Source organism: Gigantopelta aegis, chromosome 8 (genome assembly GCF_016097555.1).
Source record: "Gigantopelta aegis isolate Gae_Host chromosome 8, Gae_host_genome, whole genome shotgun sequence".
Classification (NCBI taxonomy): Eukaryota; Metazoa; Mollusca; class Gastropoda; order Neomphalida; family Peltospiridae; genus Gigantopelta; species Gigantopelta aegis.
In genome coordinates this window covers 39,831,027-39,848,067 of record NC_054706.1, presented here as the reverse complement: position 1 = coordinate 39,848,067, position 17,041 = coordinate 39,831,027, and the positions used below count along the sequence as shown (strand labels likewise).

Below are 17,041 nucleotides of genomic sequence, written 5' to 3'. Positions count from 1 at the left end.
AGAGAGTAAGTCGTGAGGCAACTCAGTAGAGTGAGAAGGTATCTGATTTTTAAAAAGTGGAACCAGTGGCTGATATTTCTGCTGGGGCGTACTATCATTCATTAATTTTTGTTTGTTTCAGAAACTCTCCATTCCATCCGCATCCCACTTCAATCTGCTGGACTACAATTTCAGCGACTTCTGTCTTGATGATGACGGCACTCTGAGGGCCACAATTAGGATGTTCATAGACCTTGACCTTATAGAAAACTTTAGAATAAATTATGAGGTAAATGTTAGCTGTCAGATATATGACAGTTTGCTGTTTTAATGTTGTTGTAACTTTAACACTTACATAGATCTTAAACTATTACTATTAAATATCAATTTTAATTAAAACATGTCAAGCTTAAAAACATTATTCAGAATTGTTTATTAAGAATGTATCACTAAACTGTCACAGTTTTTAATATTAAAACCCCCCACACATTAATGCATAAAAAATGTTATTCACATGAGTACATGTGGATTCATTCGGTAGTGAAGATGATTATGATGAGCTTGTTCTCTCCTCAGGAGTGCTCAATTAGTACTGACTCATTATAAATAAAAAAGGAGAATTGTAACTGAAAACCTGTACGTTTGATTTGTCATCACAGTAAGTGCTCAAGTTGTTTGTGTTTAATTTGTTTAGACGCTGTGTAGATGGCTGCTGAGTGTGAAGAAAAACTATCGCAATGTGACTTACCACAACTGGAGACATGCCTTTAATGTGGCACAGACCATGTTCTGTATGATCAAGGTAATGCTGAGCAGCATGTGGTTAGCATTGAACCATGTCGTTATACTATAAATCCTTGAATAGTCCATCCCATCCTCCTACAAAAATGTTTTTTTTTAATAATTTCAGTTTGGTTTGACATAAGAAGAAAATTAAGTGTTTTAGAAATAACAATGTGTGTACAATTTAGAAAACATTTGGCTCAGAAATAAATAATGTGTTGTAAATTCTGTAGTATGAAACAAGGAGTTCCCGTGGGAAGGACTACAAGCTTCTATTTTTTTTTTATAACACTCTGAGATCTGGCCTCTATTTAAGGAAAGTTCTATTTTTTTTTATAACACTCGGAGATCTGGCCTCCATTTAAGGAAAGTTCTATTTTTTTTTATAACACTCTGAGATCTGGCCTCTATTTAAGGAAAGTTCTATTTTTTTTTATAACACTCTGAGATCTGGCCTCTATTTAAGGAAAGTTCCCTTTTTTTATATAACACTCTGAGATCTGGCCTCTATTTAAGGAAAGTTCCTCTTTTTTTTATAACACTCTGAGATCTGGCCTCTATTTAAGGAAAGTTCCATTTTTTTGCATGCAAATTTTTTTAACACAGCTTTATTGTAAAGTCATAAGCTAATGTATGCTTTTTGTAAACCAAACCTTTTTTCACATATGGAAACCTCATCTCACTGAGAAATGAAACCCCTTCTCCTCTCCTGTTCTTGCCAGATGCTTGTAAGCTTTTGGCAAGTATTAACCTGATAAAGCTACAATAAAACAAGTTGGCTTTTATAGAAGGCAGGCCTTTATTTTTTTTCAAGACATTCTAAGACCCAGCCTCTAATTGAGGCACTCTGAGACCCGGTCTCTGATTGAGGCATTCTAAGACCTGGCCTCTAATTGAGGCACTCTGAGACCCCGTCTCTGATTGAGGCATTCTAAGACCTGGCCTCTAATTGAGGCACTCTGAGACCCGGTCTCTGATTGAGGCATTCTAAGACCTGGCCTCTAATTGAGGCACTCTGAGACCCGGTCTCTGATTGAGGCATTCTAAGACCTGGCCTCTAATTGAGGCACTCTGAGACCCCGTCTCTGATTGAGGCATTCTAAGACCTGGCCTCTAATTGAGGCACTTTAAGACCCAACCTCTAATCAAGGCACTCTGAGACCCAGCCTCTAATCAAGGCACTCTGAGACCTGACCTCTAATCGAGGTACTCTTGAGACCTGACCTCTAATCGAGGCACTCTGAGACCCGGCCTCTCATCGAGGCACTCTGAGATCCGGCCTCTCATCGAGGCAGGCCTCTATTGAAGGATTTACGGTATTTTAATTTTATATTATTGTGCTTAATATAAGTATTTTCAAACAGTAATGAATTTACTTTCATATAGCATAAAGTATGTCATAATACAATTTTTAAAATGTATTACCGGACATTAATTCAGTACTGAATTTACTGTGTCAGGTTTCATGGAGTCTGTTCATTTTCTTCGGTTACTGTTATTGTTACAGTACCATATTTCTGGCCCTTATTCATTATCTGCATCAGTTTATAATGACAGACAAGTTACAGACTACAAAACAGTAACAAAACAGAAGCAAAATAAAATAATTCCTGAACAGTGATTTAACTCAAATTGCTAAATGATAATAATTATGAGTAATTTTCAGACATTTTTGTGTTCTAGGTTGAACTTATGGGTAACATGTTGTTTGTTTTCTAGCTTGGACATTTGGGTAATGTGTTGTTTGTTTTCTAGCTTGGACATTTGGGTAATGTGTTGTTTGTTTCCTAGGTTGAAGATTTGGGAAATGTGTTGGTTGTTTTCTAGGGTGGACATGTGGGTAATGTGTTGTTTGTTTTCTAGGTTGGACATATGGGTAATGTGTTGTTTGTTTTCTAGGTTGGACATATGGGTAATGTGTTGTTTGTTTTCTAGGTTGGACATTTGGGTTGGTTGTTTCCTAGGTTGGACATATGGGTAATGTGTTGTTTGTTTTCTAGGTTGGACATGTGGGTAATGTGTTGGTTGTTTCCTAGGTTGAACATATGGGCAATGTGTTGTTTGTTTTCTAGGTTGGACATTTAGGTAATGTGTTGGTTGTTTTCTAGGTTAAACATTTGGGTAATGTGTTGGTTGTTTTCTAGGTTTGTCATTTGGGTAATGTGTTGTTTGTTTCCTAGGTTGAATATTTGGGTAATGTGTTGGTTGTTTTCTAGGTTGGACATTTGGGTAATGTGTTGGTTGTTTTCTAGGTTGGACATTTGAGTAATGTGTTATTTTCTAGGTTGGACATATGGGTAATGTGTTGTTTGTTTCCTAGGTGGGACATTTGGGTAATGTGTTGTTTGTTTTCTAGGTTGGACATATGGGTAATGTGTTGTTTGTTTTCTAGGTTGGACATTTGGATTGGTTGTTTCCTAGGTTGGACACATGGGTAATGTGGGTAATGTGTTGTTTGTTTTCTAGGTTGGACATATGGGTAATGTGTTGTTTGTTTTCTAGGTTGGACATATGGGTAATGTGTTGTTTGTTTTCTAGGTTGGACATATGGGTAATGTGTTGTTTGTTTTCTAGGTTGGACATATGGGTAATGTGTTGTTTGTTTTCTAGGTTGGACATATGGGTAATGTGTTGTTTGTTTTCTAGGTTGGACATTTGGATTGGTTGTTTCCTAGGTTGGACATATGGGTAATGTGTTGTTTGTTTTCTAGGTTGGACATATGGGTAATGTGTTGTTTGTTTTCTAGGTTGGACATTTGGGTAATGTGTTGTTTGTTTTCTAGGTTGGACGTATGGGTAATGTGTTGTTTGTTTTCTAGGTTGGACATATGGGTAATGTGTTAACTAACACAGAAATTCTGGCTCTTATTGTTGGATGTCTGAGTCACGATCTTGATCATCGAGGAACAAATAACCAGTTTCAACTCAAGTAAGTTGTTTTCAGAAAACAAAAAGTATAAAATGAAATTAGTGACTCTCTGAAATTAACCCTTAGGTTATTAGTCCCTTACTGGTATAACTGGAGGGGACTATAGATTTCGTCTCCATCCTTCTCTCTATCTCTCAGTCTGCCTGTTTGTCTGTCTGTCTGACATATAGTTTTTCAGACCTTTAATTCACAATGCCTAAAGATATTGAACAGATTTCTGTTTGAATGGCCATAATGGGTAATTGTGTATGTGCTCTGTTTTTCTCAAGCAGATCCTCTTACTGTATACAGTCAGCATTTTCAGCACATTCCATCTTCTAAGGAGTTCTTGACATATTGCTTGTTGATTGCTGAATGGGTCTGTTTCCCCGGATGTTACATCCGAGTTTGCCTTCTCACAGACAGCTTGTCAACCAAGACTTATGAATGCTGCCTATCCGGGTGATTTTAAGGTTGGCCCAGTCTGCCCTGTGTGGTTTTTTCCTAGAGTTTTCCTCCTCCTAAACAGATAATCTTCGTGACTTACATCCTCTGTCTGACCATGCTAGTTGCCCATAGTTGGGTCTGGATTGGTAAGTGCTAGTGCGTGTCCATACACCGATGGGTCATGCACACTGCACCTCTGGGGCTTCAGCTGCTCCGAGATCCCCCCCCCCCCCCCCCCCAAGTCTCTCCTGGGTCTGCAAAGGTCCAGTTACCATGGTGTGCCAAGCTGTATTTGTCTGTGGAGAGGTTATGTACTGGAAGGGTGGGACTTAAGTACATCTGCCCACTTTTTTCACCTTGGCAGGTTGTCCGGCGGCTACAGCTGAAAGCGAGAGGATATAAGTCAATAATTCTTCACTAGAGCACAAAACACACCACACAAACCTGTGTCAGACACACCACATATTGAGCAGAAAGTTTGTGTATACTTTATCATGTACTGTTACAGATCAAGTTTGACTTTAATGGCGATTTACCCATTTTTCACACAGTTATGGCCCTTGAATTTAGGAGATATGAAAATTTGTTGAGCTCAACATGGGACATGTATTGCTTTAGCAGTACTTTCAGAATGCTTGTTTATAATATACTGTGGTTGGTTTTTCTCTCAGACGTTAATGGAATGACCAATGGATTCCTAACTTTAAATTGAAATAGTATTGAGGTGTGCCATTTTCATTTGTAACATTTCATTAGTAGCACTGAACATCAAGCACTTGCTTGAAGTAAATTTTCTTTTTTAAAATGTATTTTCCAGGGGAGCATTACCCGAACCCCCTAAAAACATTGCTCGCCATAGTCTAGACCCTCCCCCAGCACAATTTACTGCACTCGTGCCTGAACACCCATCGACCTTAAGTATGGTCTGGTTACTCATCTATCACAGCTGTCAATTCCATTATGTGTTCTGTCACCTGTGTTCTCTTCCAGTCTACATTCCCAAAATGGAACACCCTGTCTATCAGAATTAATTGCCAGCAATGTACAGTTTAGTTTTGATAGTCGTATGATACATGGTCACATGGTCAAATATAGTTCTAACGAACCACCTCCAATCAATTTCAGTATGTGCATACTAATATTAAACTAGTTAGATATTGAGTAATTGTTACGACACTGGTGTGTATTAATAATATTAATGTGAAACACTGCCCACACTGTTCATGAGTCGTGTTATGGGGCTACAGGCAAATATAAACGGTGGTGGTGGGGAAAAGGGGAGTAATCAAGACTTATGCCGTTGATGTCATACAAGTGTTGTTTCTTAATGGAATAACCCTGATTTAATTTCTGAAGTTTTACTTTGTAAATCCATGTATAACTCTTTGCATTACTAAATTGGTGAAATTGAAATTTGAGAGAGAAGTGCTGAATACGAATGTGCTTGTGTTCAGTTAAGATGTAAACTGATGTATTCTTTATGGTGCCTGTGTTGTGAAGGAATCTCTCGTGTATTGCAGAACATCCTCCCCTTTAGCCGAACTCTACTCTACCTCAACGCTAGAACATCACCACTTTGACCAGTGTATCATGATATTAACAACCAAGGTAAGACCAAACGATCACTGATATTAATTTGAAATATATCATTTCATGAACCAAAACAAAAACACATTTAAGTAATGCAAATAGAAATAACAGCTGTAACATTTGGATTGTATCTTGAGGGCACTGAGCAAATTGTAAACTGCCGTGAAAGATGCTTGTTTATTTTATTTAACAACACCACTAGAGCACATTGATATATTAATCATCGGCTATTGGATGTCAAATATTTGGAAATTTTGACATTTAGTCTTAGATAGGAAACCTGTTACATTTTTCCATTAGTTGCAAAGGATCTTTTATATGCACCATCCCACAGACAGGATAGCACATACCACGGCCTTTAATATACCAGTCATGGTGCACTGGCTGGAATGACAAATAGCCCAGTGGGCCCACTGGCGGGGATCAATCCTAGATCGACTGTGCATCAAGTAAGTGCATTAAGACTGGTCTACTTCCTGCCTGTGCCGTGAAAAACCATGCTGTGAAAGAATTCTTTTATATAATTAGTATGCATGCTGATACTTGTAATAAATATTAATACTGTATTATTAAATATGCTATTAATACTGTATTAACATGCTGACTGAGAACATTTGTTGGTAATTTGTCAAAAGGTTTGTTGGTTATTTAATAGGCAGTTTGTTGGTTTTGTTTGGTTGTAATGCTCATACTGGTTTGTCCTTTATATGACAAAAGGATGAACTTGATCTCATTCATGGGTCATGAGAAGCAAGGAAATGGTTTATTTAACGATGCACTCAGCACATTTTATTTACTGTTATATGGTATCAGACATATGGTTAAGGACCACACAGATATTGAAGTAGGAAACCCACTGTTGCCACTTCATGGGCTACTCTTTTCAATTAGCAGCAAGGGATCTTTTATATGTATCATCCCATAGACAGGATAGCACATACCACAGCCTTTGATGTACCAGTGGGTCATGAGAAATACTTGATAAAAGAGTGAATGTGAAGTTTAACATTGTTTATGTTTACATCAGGGTAGTGACATCCTGTGCCATGTGCCGCAGACCGACTATGATAAAAGAGTAAACATGACATTTAACATTGTGTGTTTATTCAGGGTAGTGACATCCTGTGCCATGTGCCACAGACCGACTATGATAAAAGAATGAATGTGAAGTTTAACATTGTGTGTTTACTTCAGGGTAGTGACATCCTGTGCCATGTGCCATGACCGACTATGATAAAAGAGTGAATGTGAAGTTTAACATTGTGTGTTTACTTCAGGGTAGTGACATCCTGTGCCATGTGCCTCAGACCGACTATGATAAAAGAGTGAATGTGAAGTTTAACATTGTGTGTTTACTTCAGGGTAGTGACATCCTGTGCCATGTGCTGCAGACCGACTATGATAAAAGAATGAATGTGAAGTTTAACATTGTGTGTTTACTTCAGGGTAGTGACATCCTGTGCCATGTGCCATAGACCGACTATGATAAAAGAGTGAATGTGAAGTTTAACATTGTGTGTTTACTTCAGGGTAGTGACATCCTGTGCCATGTGCCATAGACCGACTATGATAAAAGAGTGAATGTGAAGTTTAACATTGTGTGTTTACTTCAGGGTAGTGACATCCTGTGCCATGTGTCATAGACCGACTATGATAAAAGAGTGAATGTGAAGTTTAACATTGTGTGTTTATTCAGGGTAGTGACATCCTGTGCCATGTGCCGCAGACCGACTATGAACAGATCCTCCAGCTCCTGGAAGGTGCTATTCTCGCCACCGACCTCGCCCTCTACTTCAGGTGAATCACTTTAAACACGCAGCATGGGGCATACATTGCACACACCATATGCTTGTTTTACCCCCTTTGTGACCAGTTTCAATTAAGTATTTCTGTTGCTGTGACAACAGCTTTATATTTTGAAATAGGTTTAATTGAAACCTCTTAGAATTTGTGATGATAATTTGATGGTGGGTTTTTCATATTTGTGTGACTTTTTAATGGAAGTTAAACTATATTGGTCATTGCTACATTTTTTTTCACTCTCTTTTCCCCCTCAGATATAGTTTATATATTATAGATATATTCTTACCTCTTGCCTATTGTTTCAGTATATTATTTTTGCTTCCATGGCAACACCTGGTTATTGTGAATCATTTGTTTTTCCCAATTGGTTTCCAAATGGGTGAGTACACAGCTGAGAGAGTTGTAATTATGACCACCACACTGACTTCTCTTCCATTAACAACACGTTATTCACCTCTATCTGGGATAGACCACCCGATGTGAATACCCATAACAGTGTACTTAACCTTTACTGGATTTAAAGACAAGAATAGATGAAAACAAATTAATACCGCCATCTGAGGGAATAACTAGAAGTATCCACTTGACACTTTACCTGCTTCATGCATGCTACTTTATATTATATAATATGACACTTTACCTGCTTCATGCATGCTAGTTTATATTATATAATATGACACTTTACCTGCTTCATGCATGCTAGTTTATATTATATAATATGACACTTTACCTGCTTCATGCATGCTAGTTTATATTATATAATATGACACTTTACCTGCTTCATGCATGCTAGTTTATATTATATAATATTACATTAGTGCTGGCTTTCCTTTGAAGGAATAAAAATACTAATGTATGTTTTTTGTTGTTGTTCTTCTCATTCAGGTATCGTGGAACTTTCTTTGAGCTGGTGAAGAAACAGTGTGCTGATTGGAGAAACGAAGACCACCGAGACTTGCTCCGGTATGAATACAAAAACATGTTTTGTTTAACGACACCACTAGAACACATTGGTTTATTAATCATCAGCTATTGGATGTCAAACATTTGGTAATTTTGACATAGTCTCAGAAAGGAAACCTGCTAGTTTTCCATTAGTAGCAAGGGATCTTTTATATGCACCATCCCACAGTCAGGATAGCACATACCACAGCCTTTGATATACCAGTCATGGTGCACTGGCTGGACGATATGAGTGTAAGTACAGTGTTCAGTGTGCTCATTCACTTTACAATAGCTGGCTTTGTTGAACTTGTCTCAAAACAATGCAATCTCATGGACATGGGGGAGGGGGGGGGGGTGGGCAGCTATGTATTAATTTCCCATTCAGATGCGTAATTTTCTGATTTGGGGGAGACCCATCCCCATCCCCATCCCTACCTCAGAGGCCTAGGAATTTATTGCACAACATCACTTCACAGTGGCTGATGAAATGCACTGTTCACATATTTGATAAGTCTGAACATCAAACTTGGCTTTCTGGGCGATTTTTTATGCAATAACTAATTTTTGGTTTGTGGTGAGGATTTCATTAATTTTTTATTGAAATAATAATGACATGGAGGGATTAATTAGTGTAAAACATGCATGTCATTTTTGTAATTATGTTCTGTTTTCAGTGTAGGGATTGGTGTACTGTTATTTGGTCAGTGTTAAAGTGTTTGTGTTGTTTTTCATTAGTTCCATGCTGATGACTGCGTCAGACGTGGCTGCGATCTCGAAACCATGGGAAGTTCAGAAAAAGGTACACTGATCACTCAGTCTTGTTTGCCTTTTTATCCTTTAGATTTAACTTTAAAAAGATGAATGAAAAACTGTACCATCAAATACAAGATATCAAAACATTACATAATAAACAAGTTGCCAATTGTTACCAAATTTATGTCCTGTGTGAAATAATTTTCACTTTCCCTGAGTTTTAGAGAGTGACAAGTAAAAAATATTTTATGAGGGACATAAATTTGATAATAACCGATACCGAGTTTATTATTCTATTTATTACCCCCAGCTATTTTTAAAAAAAGCCTTTATTTTCGATATGCATATATGTAGCCTATACGGAAACAATGTAAACCACTTTACACACTGTTCTGAGTATTGCTATAACTTTGTATTTTAATCACGTTCACAGATAAATTTCAAAAAACAATGTTCTATATATTGTGTTAAAAAATCTGTAATGAATTGCATGAATAAACTGACATTTTATTACAAGTTTAACACTGAAAGCTGTAAACATCAACAAAGCTCTTTAACCTATGTGACGTCAAGTCGCCAAATCGTCATATTTAGTACCCACAAAGTCATTGATTTGTAAGCACCAAATCGTCTAATTTTAGTGTACATTATACCAATGCAGAATATTTCCCACTGAGAAAATATGAAAAATATTTCCCCGTTATGAGTGATTAATGGGCTAATAACATTGGATATGTTTATTGAATATGAAGGAAGAATGATTGTGTGGAAATGGTTTTCAGCCTAAAGCAGGCTTAATACTTAGATTGCAGCAGGCGTAATGACATATTTGTTGATACATGTTTATGCTCATTGTCTTCCCATATGCATCATAAATGCTTGAGTTGAGAACATTTTAACTTTTTAATATTGCCATTTTGGGTTCATCAAGTGTCAGTGTACCAGCCAATAAAATTCTGTTACGTCAGGTACAAACTAATTGCATTAATTACTAGACATCCAAAGATGGCTGCAATCATCCTTATGCAGGGGTCACAATTGGCTGACATTCCTGCTGGTTATTCGGAACACCCATATCACATACCCCGCTAAGTCTGTGTGGCATATATGTCTGTGCATGTTAATTACGTTGCATTTCGTGTTGAAACAAGTGTTGGGTATGTTTGTATAAACAAACAGTGTTAATTTAATTAATAAAATAATTGTCAAAACAACACATCTTGATTGTGAATATAGCCTATTGTCCAAACCAAATTGTTAACAACTACAAAAAATTACTCTCCTACCTTTAATTGCCGTTAGATTTCCTCCAAAGTTTGTCCAAACACAAATCATAAAAAAACCACTACAAATATACAGATTCCACACACGAGACTGCAACGATGTCGCCGATATTGTCTTTGCTGAGATTGCATAGGGAAAAATACATGCAGTTTTCTGCCGTCTGCCATGTTGCTTGTTTATGGAATACTCTTCAAGAGGGGTGAAAGCCTCCAAAGTATGTGACACAATTAATATGAAATCGATGATCTCTAGTGGTATCTTTAAAATAATAATAATAATAATAAAAATTAATAATATGACGTCATCACGTTTGATTTATATCATAACATGTTATGATGTTGTTAGATTAAGTCCTATCCTTTCACCCCTCTTGAAGAATATTCCATAAAAAGTCAAAATGGCAGCTGATACAAACTTTCATGCTTTTTTCCCTATGCGCTCTCAGCGAAGTCGATATAGGTGACATGGTTATCATCTGGTATGTGGAATCTGTGTCATTGTAATGGTTTTTTCAAGATTTGTGTCTGGACAAACTTTGGAGGAAATCTAACAGCAATTAAAGGTAGGAGAGTAATTTTTCGTAGTTGTTAACAATTTGGTTCGGACAATATGTATAATACTGATAGATAACAATTTGATTAAATAAAACTCTGAATTAATGCACTTAAGTCACACTTTTGCCAGCCTCGATTAACGTGTTTACATATCACCTGTCAACACATTTGTGTGTCACCGCTGTAATGATCAACCTTGTATATCAACGTACATAAGTTTACATAAAAGCTGCAATACTTCCCTTATTGTACAGTAAGCTACAAATTGTGCCAGCCCGAATAAAAACCTTCCAGCCAGACCACACATGACTGACTCAAACTAATGTGTGAATATACATACACAACTTCACATACATTGTTTTCACTTCTTATTTATTGCACGAATTTATTTTGTGCAAGAATATTTATTACATACCTATTCAATCTTACTATAGTGATAAAATACATTTTCAAGCCATGTGATAAATTTATTTTGTATCGCGCATATGTGCGATCTGGACCGGAACTTTTAACGTAGCGTATTTGTAAATCATATATGACATCAGTAAATAAAAGGCGCTAACTGCAGTAAAAATAAAAATGGAATTCCCCATTTAAAAATTCTGATCCAGATCACACGTGTGTGATACAAAATACATTTATCACATGGTTTCAAAATGTCTTTATCACTATAGTAAGATTGAATAGGTATGTAATAAAACTTGATAACAGGCAAAAATATTTCCTGGTCCCTAGTGATGTTACCAGCAAAAACTGGTTGAGACCCCTATTGTGTAAAAACATGGGATCGTGAATCAAGCCTCAACTCCTGCACCAAAGCTTACGGGATGTTTTGTACCCATTTTCGTGCAGTTGAGGACTTGATGCTAATAAAATGCCAAACTTTACAGTCGGTCAGAAAAAGACCCAAAAATTTAACTTGTCCATGAGAATTTTCACTCGCATTGGGTGAACAGGTGAGTATTTTCTGCACACCTGAGTATAGTACGGTAATAGCATGTGTGTGTCTTTTGTGTGAACGTAGTGTCTATGTAGTGTGTTTTTCATTGTAGGTAGCAATGCTGGTTGCCAGTGAGTTCTTTGAACAAGGAGACATCGAAAAAGAGACTCTTAAAATCAAACCTGTCGTATGTATCTTGACAACATCACTTTATTACACATTCATAGGATCATTATCAAAGTCCTAACCAATAATAACTGCTGCTGCTACTGTATTATTTCATAGATAAGTATTTTCTCAACATTTTACTGTTATGTAATAAAGCTTTTTATCACCAACTTTCGGAAAAGATCATATTGTGACAAATGCTTTCCAGTGACTAACCTTCATATAAGGGCTAACACAATTTGTCAATGCATCTTCTAGCACTACTTACGACTTTTCATTTGTGTTACATTTATTTACTATGATGGGTTATTTGTAAGTTTGCAGGCTAAGTATAATTCTGATATATTATTTGAATATGTCAGCTCTTATGCCGCTAATAATAGATTATGGCATTCTAATTGTTTACATGGTGATGAACAGAATACTATATTTGTGGCCATTTAATACCATTTATCATACAAATTATTTAAAAACATGTTTAAAGACTCTTTTGCTCATAAGATTAATTTGTATCGAACTTGTAAAATATATGGTATCAAAGGTACACTCATTTACTATTCCCTATATCTTCATTACTTTACTTTTTTATGTTTTGCTACTTCATAATGTTTTGCTCTTTGCAGGCGATGATGGATCGAGAACAGATCGACAAACTTCCCAGTATGCAAGTAGACTTTATTGATGGCATTTGTCTGCCTGTGTATGAGGTAAGGAAATCATCACTATCTGTGGGGTGGGATTTAGATCAGTTTGTAGACATGAGATGTGTCTGCCTGTGTATGAGGTAAGGAAATCATCACTATCTGTGGGGTGGGATTTAGATCAGTTTGTAGACATGAGATCTGTCTGCCTGTGTATGAGGTAAGGAAATCATCACCATCTGTGGGGTGGGATTTAGATCAGTTTGTAGACATGAGATGTGTCTGCCTGTGTAAGAGGTAAGGAAATCATCACTATCTGTGGGGTGGGATTTAGATCAGTTTGTAGACATGAGATGTGTCTGCCTGTGTATGAGGTAAGGAAATCATCACTATCTGTGGGGTGGGATTTAGATCAGTTTGTAGACATGAGATCTGTCTGCCTGTGTATGAGGTAAGGAAATCATCACTATCTGTGGGGTGGGATTTAGATCAGTTTGTAGACATGAGATCTGTCTGCCTGTGTATGAGGTAAGGAAATCATCACCATCTGTGGCGTGGGATTTAGATCAGTTTGTAGACATGAGATGTGTCTGCCTGTGTATGAGGTAAGGAAATCATCACCATCTGTGGGGTGGGATTTAGCTCAGTTTGTAGACATGAGATGTGTCTGCCTGTGTATGAGGTAAGGAAATCATCACCATCTGTGGGGTGGGATTTAGCTCAGTTTGTAGACATGAGATGTGTCTGCCTGTGTATGAGGTAAGGAAATCATCACCATCTGTGGGGTGGGATTTAGATCAGTTTGTAGACATGAGATGTGTCTGCCTGTGTATGAGGTAAGGAAATCATCACCATCTGTGGGGTGGGATTTAGATCAGTTTGTAGACATGAGATGTGTCTGCCTGTGTATGAGGTAAGGAAATCATCACCATCTGTGGGGTGGGATTTAGCTCAGTTTGTAGACATGAGATGTGTCTGCCTGTGTATGAGGTAAGGAAATCATCACTATCTGTGGGGTGGGATTTAGCTCAGTTTGTAGACATGAGATCTGTCTGCCTGTGTATGAGGTAAGGAAATCATCACCATCTGTGGGGTGGGATTTAGATCAGTTTGTAGACATGAGATGTGTATGAGGTAAGGAAATCATCACCATCTGTGGGGTGGGATTTAGCTCAGTTTGTAGACATGAGATGTGTCTGCCTGTGTATGAGGTAAGGAAATCATCACCATCTGTGGGGTGGGATTTAGCTCAGTTTGTAGACATGAGATGTGTCTGCCTGTGTATGAGGTAAGGAAATCATCACCATCTGTGGGGTGGGATTTAGCTCAGTTTGTAGACATGAGATGTGTATGAGGTAAGGAAATCATCACCATCTGTGGGGTGGGATTTAGATCAGTTTGTACACATGAGATGTGTCTGCCTGTGTATGAGGTAAGGAAATCATCACCATCTGTGGGGTGGGATTTAGCTCAGTTTGTAGACATGAGATGTGTCTGCCTGTGTATGAGGTAAGGAAATCATCACCATCTGTGGGGTGGGATTTAGCTCAGTTTGTAGACATGAGATGTGTCTGCCTGTGTATGAGGTAAGGAAATCATCACTATCTGTGGGGTGGGATTTAGCTCAGTTTGTAGACATGAGATCTGTCTGCCTGTGTATGAGGTAAGGAAATCATCACCATCTGTGGGGTGGGATTTAGATCAGTTTGTAAACATGAGATGTGTCTGCCTGTGTATGAGGTAAGGAAATCATCACCATCTGTGGGGTGGGATTTAGATCAGTTTGTAAACATGAGATGTGTCTGCCTGTGTATGAGGTAAGGAAATCATCACCATCTGTGGGGTGGGATTTAGATCAGTTTGTAGACATGAGATGTGTCTGCCTGTGTATGAGGTAAGGAAATCATCACCATCTGTGGGGTGGGATTTAGCTCAGTTTGTAGACATGAGATGTGTCTGCCTGTGTATGAGGTAAGGAAATCATCACCATCTGTGGGGTGGGATTTAGCTCAGTTTGTAGACATGAGATGTGTCTGCCTGTGTATGAGGTAAGGAAATCATCACCATCTGTGGGGTGGGATTTAGCTCAGTTTGTAGACATGAGATCTGTCTGCCTGTGTATGAGGTAAGGAAATCATCACCATCTGTGGGGTGGGATTTAGCTCAGTTTGTAGACATGAGATCTGTCTGCCTGTGTATGAGGTAAGGAAATCATCACCATCTGTGGGGTGGGATTTAGCTCAGTTTGTAGACATGAGATCTGTCTGCCTGTGTATGAGGTAAGGAAATCATCACCATCTGTGGGGTGGGATTTAGCTCAGTTTGTAGACATGAGATGTGTCTGCCTGTGTATGAGGTAAGGAAATCATCACCATCTGTTGGGTGGGATTTAGCTCAGTTTGTAGACATGAGATGTGTCTGCCTGTGTATGAGGTAAGGAAATCATCACCATCTGTGGGGTGGGATTTAGCTCAGTTTGTAGACATGAGGTGCTCGAGTCATAGGATCAAATCTCATTGGTGGACCCATTGGTTTTTTTTCCAACCAATGCCCAACACTTTGTATAGCAAAGGCTGTAGTAAGAGCTAGCTCTCCTGTCTGACAATGTACATACAGAAGATTCCTTGCTGTTAATGGAAAATACAGCAGGTTTCTTGTTTCCTCTCAAAACTGTCAAATATTTGACATCCAGTGGTTGATCGTTAATTAGTCAGTGTGATATAGGGGTGAAGATTTAAACGCAACTTTTTTCGATTTTTTGAATATATGTTTTTTTTTTATGTTGATATGTGTTGTTGTCTTTTTCATGAATGTGACTCTTTAACATCTATTTTAACACTCAGTGCTTTGTATTCATCTTGATCATCATTCATCATTGTTTGACGATGGTGTGTTTTTCGTGCCGGGGTGTCACTATAAATATTCTTTGTTTCTCACTCTATTAGGCCATTGCCAAAGTGTCCCCGTCGTTGAGTCCATTGTTACATGGCTGTCAGGTGAACCGATCCAACTGGCAGAAGGTGGCTGAGAACCGGGACACGAAGCTGGAGGACGAGCAGATCCCAGAGAACACTGAGAAAGACAAGAACGAGGATGAAGTGAAGCACGACAACACTTCCTGACAGTTGCTGTGCTGTAGGATTGTGTAGTCCGACGACACTTCCTGACAGTCGCTGTGCTGTAGGATTTGGTAGTCCGACGACACTTCCTGACAGTCGCTGTGCTGTAGGGTTGTGTAGTCCGACGACCCTTCCTGACATTCGCTGTGCTGTAGGGTTGTGTAGTCCGACGACGCTTCCTGACAGTCGCTGTGCTGTAGGATTGTGTAGTCCGACGACCCTTCCTGACAGTCGCTGTGCTGTAGGATTGTGTAGTCCGACGACACTTCCTGACAGTCGCTGTGCTGTAGGGTTGTGTAGTCCGACGACCCTTCCTGACATTCGCTGTGCTGTAGGGTTGTGTAGTCCGACGACGCTTCCTGACAGTTGCTGTGCTGTAGGGTTGTGTAGTCCGATGACGCTTCCTGACAGTCGCTGTGCTGTAGGATTGTGTAGTCCGACGCCGCTTCCCTGTAGGATTGTGTAGTCCGACAACACTTCCCTGTATGAGTGTGTAGTCCGACGACACTTCCTGATAGTCGCTGTGCTGTAGGATTGTGTAGTCTGACGACACTTTCCTGTAGGATTGTGTAGTCTGACAACACGACCTACTGTAGGATTTTATAGTCTGACAACACGGCCTACTGTAGGATTGTATAGTCTGACAACACAGCCTACTGTAGGATTGTTTAGTCTGACAACACAGCTACTGTAGGATTGTATAGTTTGACAACACGGCCTACTGTAGGATCGACAACACTTGCTGACAGTTGATGTGCTGTAGGATTGTTTAGTCTGACAACACAGCCTACTGTAGGATTGTTTAGTCTAACAACACAGCTACTGTAGGAGTGTGCAGTCTGACAACACGGCCTACTGTAGGATTGTGTAGTCTGACAACACAGCCTACTGTAGGATTGTGTAGTCTGACAACACGACCTACTGTAGGATTTTATAGTCTGACAACACGGCCTACTGTAGGATTGTATAGTCTGACAACACAGCCTACTGTAGGATTGTTTAGTCTGACAACACAGCTACTGTAGGATTGTATAGTTTGACAACACGGCCTACTGTAGGATCGACAACACTTGCTGACAGTTGATGTGCTGTAGGATTGTTTAGTCTGACAACACAGCCTACTGTAG

The 17,041-nt window shown here is 38.7% G+C and overlaps 1 protein-coding gene across 1 annotated transcript in view; it reads left to right on the top strand.

The window, feature by feature from the left end:
* LOC121379077 (dual 3',5'-cyclic-AMP and -GMP phosphodiesterase 11-like) overlaps nucleotides 1-16,389 on the top strand; it is a 159,467-nt gene extending 143,078 nt beyond the window's left edge. The window contains exons 11-20 of the mRNA XM_041507541.1: nucleotides 122-268; nucleotides 674-781; nucleotides 3,582-3,691; nucleotides 5,638-5,725; nucleotides 7,404-7,504; nucleotides 8,396-8,473; nucleotides 9,191-9,254; nucleotides 12,099-12,173; nucleotides 12,778-12,861; nucleotides 15,741-16,389. Of these exons, the coding sequence (XP_041363475.1) occupies nucleotides 122-268; nucleotides 674-781; nucleotides 3,582-3,691; nucleotides 5,638-5,725; nucleotides 7,404-7,504; nucleotides 8,396-8,473; nucleotides 9,191-9,254; nucleotides 12,099-12,173; nucleotides 12,778-12,861; nucleotides 15,741-15,917 (1,032 nt within the window). The 3' untranslated portion in view covers nucleotides 15,918-16,389. The remainder of the gene's footprint in view (nucleotides 1-121; nucleotides 269-673; nucleotides 782-3,581; nucleotides 3,692-5,637; nucleotides 5,726-7,403; nucleotides 7,505-8,395; nucleotides 8,474-9,190; nucleotides 9,255-12,098; nucleotides 12,174-12,777; nucleotides 12,862-15,740) is intronic.
* Nucleotides 16,390-17,041: the final 652 nt, after the last annotated feature.